The 12,567-nt window shown below is 41.6% G+C and overlaps 1 protein-coding gene across 1 annotated transcript; it reads right to left on the bottom strand.

The window, feature by feature from the left end:
• Nucleotides 1-6,330: 6,330 nt before the first annotated feature.
• Nucleotides 6,331-12,218, bottom strand: NPY (neuropeptide Y). Its single transcript, XM_060108453.1, has 3 exons — nt 12,031-12,218; nt 8,240-8,320; nt 6,331-6,355 (listed from the first exon to the last, which is right to left on the bottom strand). Exons 1-3 carry the CDS (start codon nt 12,216-12,218, stop codon nt 6,331-6,333), a joined length of 294 nt encoding a protein of 97 aa, XP_059964436.1.
• Nucleotides 12,219-12,567: the final 349 nt, after the last annotated feature.

The following is a 12,567-nucleotide window of genomic DNA, read 5'->3' as shown; positions in this document are numbered from 1 at the left end:
CATTGATCCCTAAACATAAGCTCTTTAGCAAACATCCTCGCTATTGACTCAACACTGCTGCTCCAAAAGGCTCCACCATTTCCTGCTGCCTAAATGAATTTTTAATCAGCTCCATGCAGAGTGAACAAGCACAAAAATTCGCACTATCTCCCTCCTTCTGTAGGCCAGGCCCTCCAAGCGCGGCAGAGAGCGGCCGCATTCACGCCAAATAACAGTCCTGCTTCCCGTTCTCTCACCTGGGTTCACCATCAGCCTCAGCAGGGCCGGAGTGCCTCAAGCTGGTCCCTGGTAAAGGTCTCTGGGATGGAGATTTGCAGGCAGGACGTTCCTTGGGGAGTGCGCTTGTGGTTGGACAGAGGGAACCACCATACAGTCACCTCAAAGGCTTCCACCTGGAGTTCTGGAGCTGGAATGGCTCTTTAGAATTATCCCAAGTTAGGGCGAGGGGGCTGGGCTTTATATCTATCTGCTGAGAGGCCGTGGGCGGGGCGGGGAGGTAGGACCTTGGGCTAAACAGCTCTCCCCAGCTGAGGATAATTCTCATTGAGCAACTCAGCTGAGCGCCAGTATTCACCAAATCTCCTAGGAAATTGAGCGCCTCGGTCCTGAAGGGGGGATGTGGGCGCACAGCACAGCACCCACTACAGGGCTTTCTTGACCTTTCCTGTACCTCTCAGCTTTTTTTCCGAGCTGAGAGCTCAAACACCTTCAAGTACACTGCTCAGCTTTGGTATTTAACCTTTCATGCAAAACTCTCATGTCACACGTAGATAACATTTCCTTTCTTCCAAGCATATCACCCGAATTCACGAGCCAAATATCAGGGAACATGGCTGCAAAATTATGTTTTTACCAAGACCCTCAAATGTATTATTCAAATAAATTAGAAAAAATCTTTCATTTTAAAAAAAAACCTTATATAGTCCATGAACTAACATTACATCATGTTCCCTTGGCACTTTTTACCTACCTGCCCCTTATGACCATAGTGATTATATAAAATTAAAGAGCAGAGTAGAATTTTACTGAGAGAATAATAATATAATGATTTAAAATCCCCAGAGGTAGTCAAACTGGCCTGGGTTGGAGTTCTAGCTCCACCACTTACCAGCTTTGTTGCCTTGTTTCATTTCACCTCTCTGTACCTGTTTCCTCATCTGTAAGATGTAGCCAAGCCATACTTGCGTCTCATGTTTTGTATGAGGATTAAAAGAATTATAGTAAATAAAGGGCCAGTTTATACCAGCTTCTCAACAAATGTTAGCTCTCTCATATCCTATTTCTTATCACAAAAAACAAAACCTGCAAAACTTATAACTTCAGAAGGCAAATAGCTATTTAAGATTTCAAGTTGAAATCATTTTTCTTATAGTTAACTACCCATGAAATTAAATATTTAGGCATTCACGGAACCAGTGTGCTCATAACGTTAGAATAAGAAAGTGGCTGGTCTAGAAGTTACAAGACATTCTTAATGTCTTCACAGCTGATGTTTTTTCTATCATGGGAATATTCTGAACTCACCTTTTACAGTTATCTAGAGAGAACGGTGTACTGTGAGGTCAATTAGGAAAATAGCATGAAGTTGAGTGTTTGTAGTCAGGTGTGTAAATGCTGGTGGCTGGTTGAGATGCTCACTTGTAAAGTAGTTTGGCACTCAGAGCATATTTTCCCTTAAAACACGATCACAAATAGTGATTTCTTTCCCAAGTGGGGTGACCAATTGCCCCGGTTTGCCTGAAACTGAAGCGTTTTCCAGAATGAAGGACTTTCAGTGCTAAAGCTGGGAAAGTCCTGGGAAAACCAGAATGATTGGGTACCCCACAAGTCCAACACCCCAAAACTGATCTGCCTGTGTCAGTCACAACTTCGGGAGCCCTTCGTGAGAAGCCAGCTCTGCTGAGTGCTAGAGTTTCCCCTGTTGCACTGCTGGGCTCAGCACTTGATCTCCGACAGTTGCCTGAGCCCCTGGGTACTGATGTTACTCTGGGGTCTGAGTGTGAGAGAAAAGAGAAATATCTCCTCTCTGTTACACTTTGTCACCTAGACCCCAATGCAGCCTGTCCTCTGCCCAGAATATCACTTCTTCCAAAAATATGGTACTTTTAGGTTTGTGTACTTACTCTTCTCCCGTTGTTGCCCAAACGAGTCCCTCATTTTCAGGGTGGAGGATGAGCATTAACAGAACGTCAGAAGCTCTCCTATCCTCTCCATGGTCTTGAACCTCTCGTCCCACCTCTCATTCATATCAGCTCAGATAATCAATGCTGACTCCGAGATGGATGGCCAATCACCACTTCCCCAGAGAGCTATCTCAGAATCCCAACAGGAGCTTGCTTGGGGACCTGCACAGCCTCTTTTCTAGGAATATAACATAGTTAATAATGACCTTGAGATCCGCATTAGTAAACAGCAACCTATTGAACTGCCATTCACCAAGGTCCACTCTTAATAACACCCCTTCTCCCTACACACCCCTGTGGAAATGTTTTCAGTGTCCCCTGTTCTATCATAGCACTTGTTTTATGCTTCTGTTTAAACCTTGATCATGATCTGCCTTGTAGTGCAATCGCTTAAGCATATGTCTATCTCCGTAAATTGCAGGTCTTTAAAAGCAGAGAAACTGTCTCACTCATCTTTATACAACTCTTAGAACCTTGCAGAGTGCCTGTCGCAGAGAGACTATTCAATAAATGTCTCAGGAATTGATAAGATCCTCTGGACTTTAGAAACTCATCAGAGATCAGCTGGCTCCATTATAACTTGGTCAATAATTCAGTCTATTAGGAGGAATGAGTATATTAAATTTGTTCTGCCAACATTGCTTATTCTTGCATTGAAATTCACAGACTGGTTAATTTGGCAGGTCACTGTGGTTTGAAAAGACTTGCCAGTGACAGAAAAGATGAAGAAATCACAATAAATAAAATTCAAATTATTCTAGGTAAACTTTAATTGAAAAATCATTTGAACGATGCTGTTCTCTCTAGTAGATAATACTCAAATAGTAAGGTGTTACTGAGTGAGCAGAAAGGGTAGAATATACTTTTATATTCTACTCAGAGGTTCTCATTTCAACTTTAAATTGCCTCATAATATCATAGTATAGCAGCCAAATTAATGAGTCAAGTCAGACTTCAAATAAATACACTGAAAAAATCAAGTTTCAAATTCAATTAACTTCTAGGAAAAAGAAGAATTCTGAAACTAGGACTAGATTGGAGAAATCTGTGTCTTGTAGATAAAACATTTTTTTAAAGGCTCAAACCCTTTATAAGTTTAAATATCAAAATAATCTGCCTAAGGACAAATTAGTCACCCCAAAGTACAGTCAATACATTAGTAAGATGTGTTATATGCCAATATGACAGACTTGTAATATGTCAACACATTAGCAATGTAAGTGTTAACAATTTGTGAGAACTCCAAAATTATCATTAAACTCAAAGCCAGGGAAAAAATTTTTAGTGACCTAGAGGTATTTCAGAGAATTTGGGGACCACAATATTCAAGGTTGAAATAAAAGTTCTTTTTGAAGTTGATACTAAAAGTAATTTAAGATGACTCGAACTTCTAAGATGATTAGAAATTAGTCTATTAACCAACAACTCTGAGAGCATCAGGAAGCTGTGGTTAAATAAACTCCTGTACTTTTGTCAAGGCCCTGCATCAATGGTACCTACCTACACCTCCTGAAAGGATGACAGAGAATCCTTTGAGGTTGTTCACCAAACATCGCATTGGTGCTGGCTCCTCTGGGATCACTCCCAATCATCACAATCAACTACAGGCTGCACTGTCCCTCATTGCACACCTACTATGTGTCAGGCAACAAGGCAGGTACTATCCGCATCATCATCCTGTTCCCGTGATTGCAAAGTGTTTCAATCCTGCAGCATTAGAACAAGTTTAAATTGATAACTCTTACTTAGCACATTAAAAAATGAGCCTGGATGACATACAATTAATGTTATTCCACTCGATTTTAAAAAGAGAAAAAGATTCTGTGTGATTTCACTCCGTGCTAATTTTTCTAATAGGCAGAAGAAAAGGCAATAATTTAGTTGTGACACTATCATAATCCTCCTACCCATGAAACACAATAAAAGAATATTCCACTGAAACATCTCACTCGAAAGGCTGTTTTCTTTTATGATGATGGAAAATGTATTTGTTGAATTCTGATGACATCGTAACTGATTCCAGTGTTCTGCATAGAGGAGAAAAAACAGTTTCCGCTGTATACACAGTAATAAGTAACCATCTAAGCATAATGCATGTGTGTTAGAAAGAAAGAGGGAACAATTATCTACCCTCATATCTGCTTTCCTGCCATCAGGGCACGAGGAGGCTATGTGTGGGCCTACCTTCGGACAGCCATCTTTGCTTAGTGGGAAGAAGATTCATACCATGGTGTGGAAGTCCCAACCAAGTGCTGACCTTTCCTTCTCTTTATATCTGCTCCTCTGTCCAGACCCTTATCTGGCAGGGGAAAGAGGCTGGAAGGTGTTCAGGCAGCTAAAATATTGCAAAAGCGGTAGCGCGGTGCCTCCTTCCTGAATTAGGGAGTGGAACCAACCCTAAAACATTTATTCTCTGAACTTGTAAGTTTGTCCATAAGCTCATGACTAAGAACTCTCAGGCTGAGAAGCTGAGTCTTGATTTGGCCAAATGAATAATATTGTTAGAGGGGCTGGTTTTCCCCCAGAGCTAAGTCTATAGGAAGAACAGGTGGGACTTGAGGGGAGGGAATGCCTGGGAGAAAAGGGTTGGGGGTGGCCATGGGACTTGACTTCATCCCACATTGGATTCTCCCTTTAGAATAGTAACCCAGTGGTCCAAGCCTAGCCCACAGTCAATTTCAAAGACTAGGAATCAAGAATAATTAAAAACTACTCAAAATGTCTTGCTCTCTCATACCTGCAGGTCCTCTACCTTACACTCTTCATCTGGCAGTTGGTACTCTGCCTTCAAATCTCCGCTCAAGCACCGGTAGCTCCAGGACGTTTGGCCTGCCTCCTCCAGTCTCACCAGCCTGGGGTGGGTGCCCCTTCATGGCTCCTGTAACACCTCCTGCCCACCTCCTGTTAGACAGGGAGGAGGTATCTCTTCCTCTGAAACAGTGGATCACAGCTTTGAGCGTATTGAATTCAAAGGGCTTCTTAAGTTTTAGTCTTGGCCAGTAGAGGCTTCTGGCTGTTCCTCCTCTGTTCTCTTTTACTATCTCCCCCTACATGGAATGAAGCTGCTATTCTGATTGATTCTTGAGACCACACTGCACTGTGGGCAGGGTTTTGTATACCATACAATTCCCTAAGTCATGGTGTGTACATGGTTTTTGTAAGCAGTTTTAAGACATCACATAAAAATATTTGTGCCTATTTTTTACGGTGTGGTTCAAAGTACAAATATAGTATGAGGCCCATTTCCTTTGATTTAGAAATTACACATAAGAATCTAATACTAAGCCCATGCAAATAAGTACGTGGAAGGAGTACTTATTTAATAAGTGAAGGAGAGGGGACGTTTAATAACCTTTAGCTAAATTATCCTACCCCATGTTGTGTGAAAAGATAATCCTCCTACTCAGTGTGTTTCTGTTTATGACTCAAATTCTAAGAGTGGTGGCCTAAGTAAATGTGTAAATCTGAGCTGTCTGATATGGTAGCCACTGGAAACACATGGCTATTTAAGATACACTAAAATGTAAAACTCCGCTCCTTATGTGCACTCGCTACATTCAAGTGCTCAAAAGCCACATGTACCTAGTGACTACTGTATTCAACAGAGGAGATACAGGACATTTTGCAGAAAGTTCCTTTAGACATCAGTCCTTTCTGCTGACAGCACAGGCTAACAAGGTTAGCAAGAATTCCATATGAATGGGGGAAAAAGTTCAGCAAATTGTTAGAAATTAGCATTGCCCTGCTCTGTGTTTCCAAATATGTCTGTTGTTCATACACACCCACACACACAACCCCCACAGCTGAGTCTTGGTCGTCATAAATCATATCTTTATATCTTCCATAGGCACTGTTTTAATATTGGTGAAACAAACCTTGAATCTGCTACTTGAGGGAGATTGTGATTTAATGAATAACTTCAAATAATTCTTACTACTGCAACAGCAGACTTTGCATTGAGGAGCATACACTTTTGAATGCGTGGTACTTTATTTAAATGCACATATATACAATGTCGACAAAAGGAAATTCTGCAGAGGTGAGCAAAGGGGCTGCATGCATTGGGAGGACCAGCAGACTCTAGTTTTACAGGATGAAATAAGGGTTGAAAAATAGGCAAAGACCGGAGAGCAAGTTTCATTTCCCATCACCACACAGAAGGGTCTTCCAGCCTGTCAAACACAAGAAGCAAAGCACGTAAGAGAAGCTTCCCAACTCCCTGGGAGCCTTGCAAGAGTGAGACATTCAGTTCTGAACTGAAAGATGTTCAGAAGCTGTTGAAAAGTCTGCTGTTGGCATTCTAAATAGGAAGCCATGTAGAATATCGGAGCGGGAGACAGTGGCATAATGTACAGAGACCCAGCTGAGTAGCTTTCACTCATGTTAACGGGAGTCTCAGGCAAATCTCAGAGGGAGTATTTAAAAGGCTCTGTATTTATCAAAGAAGGCAAAGAACCCTGCAATATTTCTGAAGATCAAAACTACAGGAACCACATGAAACTGTAAAAAAAACTTACTGTTATTCAACTCTGAATATGCTTCCTGTGTTTTCCTGCAAGGCTTTTTATGTAGTAAGGTGCTATTTATTAGACTATAAAGAACACTTTTAAATAAAATAGCATTCACAGGCAACTTAAAGGCTGTCAAGTTTTGTCTCCTTCTAAGTGCACATGATTGAGGCTGTCAATCAGAGTACAATTAACTCTATTTCATGCACCAACCGTGTGATGCATGGCCACAAAACAAAGAGCAGCAGCAAGACTGTAAGTCGGTCTGGCTGATTATATATTTCTAACCCTAAGTAGATATAGCATTTCCCAAACTTTTTACGGTGGCAAACATCATATGCCTATCAATGAAACATTAAAAAGTATGTTTTGCTTAGTATGTAAAAACCACCCTTATGAGTTTTCCACCTGCTTCCCTTGCATTTGATGTTCAAGCCTTGGCTGGTACCGCCAGAGACAAGAGCACTGGAGTTTTATTTCAGTCCAAATTGTTGTTTCCTTCAGAGAGAACAAACCTGACAACTCTAGACTTGCACCTTCACCCTGGCTGGCCATTTCACAAGAGAACAGAAGGAGGGTGGGAGGGGAGGTGGGTGGCTCAGAGGGTCATTGGCTCATCCTCTAGGGAGAACCCAATGAAGAGTGACAAGCCAGTCACACGTGCTGAGCAAGTGTTCTAGTGACCTCTTCTGGAGAACTTGGTTCTTGATGTTGTAGAGCTCTGGGTTTAAGGTGGGCTAGCTAGCACAGAACTGGATAAACCATATGCCATGTGATCTTACTGGTGGGTAGGGGCAGGGGGCCTGGGACAGAAGAGTCAGTTATGGAAACGGAGGAGGAACAGGAATCTTTTCACTCACAGTCTTCGCTCAGGAGGACCCCAGCCCAATGTTTGACACCTAGATATTAGAGGGCACCCTTCCTAAGGCAGGTCCACACTCCAAGAAAGCCCCAAGGCTCCAGACAAGCCCTAAGAATAATGTCATTCTTGTTCATTCATTGAATGCGATAAACTATGATGTGACATCAGTTGAACTAAAATATGTCACAAAGTAAGCAGGAGTACCCCTCGATTTATCTATAGCTTCGTGTAAAACCAGGAAGACTGGAGTGAGAACCAGAAGGGGCATTTCCTAGGATGCGTAGATCCTCCACATAGGGTATAACAACTAAAGATGACCTCAGCCAAAGATGGTTGGTCATTTCAATGTAGAGATGGGCTGCTTACCCTATGCTTCCACAATCTAAGCCAGTGAGAAATTCTCTATAGAGTAATTTCTGAGGTTAAAGTCACTCATATTTAAAATTTCAAAGGAGCATCAAATAATTTGAGCCAGAAAATATTACCCCACAGCAGTTTAGAGATTTGCAAATGAGTGTGTGAAGAGAAAGGTCCTCCCTGCTCTGTTCTCCACCCCTCTTTCTGTCCAAATCCTACCTGGTCTAGAAGACCCCATTCCAAACGCCTCCTCCCAGCAGCCCTCTCTGATTTCCCTCTCCTGGGTACCTGGACTCTGCAATAATGTCCCCACACAAGCGTTTTCATACCTAGTTCTGGGAACGTTTTCCGTGCTTTCTCTCATCAAGAGGTCTGAAATCAGTGTCTCAGGGCTAGATCGTTTTCCGTATCTAAAAAAAAGGTGGGGTGGGGGAGAGTAAAAGTCCTTTAAAGCAAGTTTGGAGGAACCATAAAAACCTTTCGGAAAAGAAAAGATTTGTGGTATTAAATATAAAAGTTATTTTCAGTTGATCATCTGCTAACGAGTAATCTAGGTGAATGAAACATACATGATACAGAAACATAAATATGATTTCAAATTATATATACAATTAAATTTTGCTTAAATACTTAATAGATAACTTAGATTATATAACCCAACCAAAATTCCTAGTCAAATTCTTGCCTTTTTATATTATCACAAACAATATATATGTATAGTTTTATAACTAGGTGACAGGAAATAAATTAAAATACATCAAAGTATGATTTTAAATGTTTCCATAATTAGCTAATTGGCTTACGGTTCTGGTGATATACATCAGTTTAAATCTTAACAAACAGACCAGATGATATTTCAGAAACAGGTCTATGAAAAACGCATCAGACTGAAGTTCTAGACTCACCTGTGTCTTTGAATCTCAGTTCTCCCATTTGTAAAAATAAAATCATAACTCCTGCTTAGATTAGTCTTGATGAATATCCAGTGTAAGTCACAATGCTTTGAAAGTGACAAGTCTACACCAAATTGTATTTTCTGAGGAGTATGTTTTTCCCTTTCTCAGAAAGGGCATTGGACATCAGCAGCCGCTTTTTTCCACAAATGAAAAATAAGCCTGGCGTGGATTGATTAACTAACAGATAAAACAGCAGAACAAAGCTGATGGAGGATATATGCTAACTGCCTATTGAGCACAATTAAATCTAAATTCTGGGGAAAGATTTCCTATTATTGCTCCTTTGCTGGAACTCAAGGGATGCAAAGACAAAGCCATATCCCCTGCCCCCATCAATTGTAAGATTTCCTCAAAGATTTTCTGGAGTTGTAGTATCAGGCTGCAGTCTGCTGCTTATATGTATTTATTCTGTCCATCAGTTGATTTTAGTAATGCTAAAACTCTTGGGCAACCTTAACTCATTTATCTTCTTCATACTTCAGAGAATTAAAGAACTGGAGAATATTTTCTCCTATTTACCATTAGAGAACCTAAGTCTGTAACAGCAGAATTTACACAGTCAGAAAGTGGTACCCCAGAGCAGCACTGACTGTTCTTCCATCTCTAATTAATTCTGGATTATCCTTCTTCTCCACAATGCTTTAACTTTCAAAGATAGCATCTCTAGGGAAAAGATTCTTAAACCTGACAGCATATTAGAATCACCCGGGGAGCTTTTAAAATCACTGTAAAGCCCAGCCCCGTGCTCCACCCCCCACAGGGAGATTCTGATTTAATTCACGAGTTCATTAAATATACTGATGCTGCTGTTACAGCCCAGCATCAGTATATTTTAAAAGCTCCCAGGTCATAACAATGAGAGACCAAGAGGGAGAAACTCTAGTCTAGGGCTGAGTTTCTCAATCTTGGCACTGCGGACATTTTGAGTGGGATAAGTCTTTGTGGTCAGGGGCTGTCCTAGGCATTGTAGGATGTTTAGCAGCTTCCCTGACCTCTACCCATTAGATGCCAGTAGCACCTTCCCACCCCACCACTATGACAAACGAAAATGTCTCCAGACATCGCCCAGTGTCTTGGCAAGCATAAAGTCAGCCCTAGTTGAGAATCACTGACCTAGGAGACTGTATAAATAAAATGTGGTAGATCAATGCTCTAGAATACCTATGGAAGCGATGAACCAGGAGTATATAGCTTTAGAACATGAACTGAGTTGAAAAGGGGAGGAAAGAGAATATCACAGTACCATTTATGCCAAATTAAAACGTATGTTCACAAATGTAATTTTCAAAAATACAAACGTGCGTATGAGTGGACGTGTGCGGTGGGAAGATGATAAGAGTACAGAATGGAGATGATGGGTGCAGATTATAAGCCTCTGAGTAGTTCTAAGATGGAACTTATATGAAGATGGGACAGAAAACTGCTTCAGGACCAACTCCTTCCCACCTAACCTGAATCTCATCCCTTTCCCTTATTTTCTCCTCATCAAGGGTGTTGAAGATCACATTGACTGCTGATAGTGGTGACAACATCCAAAGATCTATAGGAGGAGGGCTCCAATTTAATCATCCCTAAAAAAAGGTTTTCATGAAATGTTCTTAGTTTCATGATCTGTAAAATGGATATAATTATACTCACTTCAAAGCTTTGAGGTAAAGACTGAAGAAAATAATGCCTAGGAAAACATGTTGAAATACTAACGCTTTATACAATAGTAAAGGTTTACAGCAATCATCTTTGAGAAATAAGTTTTACTGTATGCTATAATTAACAGACTAAATAACTAATAAAGGCTTTCCTAGAAGAAAAAAAACAATTTGTAAAAGTTCTTTTCTCTGGTCTGTATGATAGCATAAGCAAGAATTTGAAGCAATTAACTTTCTGAAAAGTCTATTAAGATATAAGATATTTTTGCTTTTCACTAATGAAAATTATCTGACTTCAGGGATCATAAACCAATACTATTTAATTCTGGCACTGTCATGTATTTCTGATTCTATATATATTGGTACTTTAAAAAAGGATTTTCAGGATGAAACAGCTTTCCAATGAAACAGAAAAAATGTTAAAAATTAAGAAATATAAATTCTCCCCACTTTGGATCCTTTCCAACTATTCCCTGACTATAGTAAAACAACAAATAAAAACAATATTTTACAAAACATAACTTAAATATGTTAAATAACATTAATGCTTGTAAAGAGCTCATTGTTTTTAGCTTATTAAGGTCATTTGATCTCAGTAATTAAAATAAGATATTGAATGATTCAAATCTAAGATGAACCAATTTTGGAAACAAATTTTAAATCCTATGTTATTTGTAAAACAGTTTGGATTTGATTTTTTGCTTAAGATTTGATGTTGAGAGTGAAATATGGTCTTTCATCTTAGCTTTCTGGGGGTTCAGAATAAAGATGAATGACAATTTCTCAGATTACATGTAATCCCTGGATTCACCCTAGAGTGAGTACACCACTCTAAGTTTCTCCTTAAAAAAGTACCCAGTGGGCATTTCCTTTTCAGAACTCACCTGCTATGAAATGGGTAAAGTCTCACCATGTTAGATCAACTATTTTCTTGCTAAATATCTACTTATTAGGAGCAGGATTGTCAAGTGAGGGGCTGTGACTGCAATAAAACACTGTACAGGAGGGAAAAAAATAGTCCTATTTGTCTTTTCCTAAATACCGTCATTCACTTCGGTCTGGGCAGGCTGGAAAACCAGGCAATGTCTTTGGCGACCCAGCTGTTTCCTCCTTAGCTTGTGCTGTTGTTTTTCTAGAATACCCTGCTCGCCCTTCTCCCTATAGCACCTCCCTGGCGCCCTCCTGACCCCTTTCACGGGGTACTTTCCTATCCAGGTTTCCAAACAGAACCCCCAACTGCTCTAAGAACAAAAAAGATAAGGGGGTGGGTGACAGGAGATGGCCAGCCACCCAGCCTGGGGAACCTGAGTCTGGGGATCAGGATTTTGTGACTGTAGTTGCAGAGGGAATGTACTCAGTGCCCTGATATTTACTGATAGCTGAGTATGTGTCCGATACTGTCCTGCCCCGGGATACAAAGAAGAAAAAGAAAAGGTCCCTGTCTTCTGAGATCCCCACGATCTCCGGGTGTGCAAGCGGGGCGGTCCCGGAGTCGTCACTCCCACGTAGCCCACCTACCTTTGCCTGGTGATGAGATTGATGTAGTGTCGCAGCGCCGAGTAGTATCTGGCCAAGTCCTCTGCCGGCGCGTCCTCTCCGGGGTTGTCGGGCTTGGAGGGGTACGCCTCGGCCAGAGCGCCCAGGCACACGAGCAGGGACAGGGCGAGGGTCAGTCCGGACAGCCCCAGTCGCTTGCTACCCAGCATCTGCGGACACCGAATGGGCAGCGGAGGGGGCTTGGGGGATTCAGAGGATACACACTCCGCACCTCCTTCCTCTGGCCCCCGCGCCCATCCCGCTGCTACCACCCCTACCCCACCTCCACCCCCAGTCCGCGCTCGACCCAGTCACGCAGAGGGAAGCGGAGCGTGGCGAGCACCACCCTGCGGATTTAGGTCCAGATCTGCTCTGGCCCGGCCCCGCTGCTCCGCCCGAAAATTCTGAGCAACTTTGGTCAAGTAGCAGAGCCGAAGATCCCGCGGTGAGAGGCGCAGAGCTGGGGGAGGCGCCGGCGCCAGTTTAAAACACTTTAAAAAACAGATTAGAAGTTCCTGC

This window comes from Mesoplodon densirostris, chromosome 9, assembly GCF_025265405.1.
Source record: "Mesoplodon densirostris isolate mMesDen1 chromosome 9, mMesDen1 primary haplotype, whole genome shotgun sequence".
Lineage (NCBI taxonomy): Eukaryota > Metazoa > Chordata > Mammalia > Artiodactyla > Ziphiidae > Mesoplodon > Mesoplodon densirostris.
The sequence above is the reverse complement of the archived record's forward strand: the minus strand, read 5'-3'. Positions and strand labels throughout refer to the sequence as shown.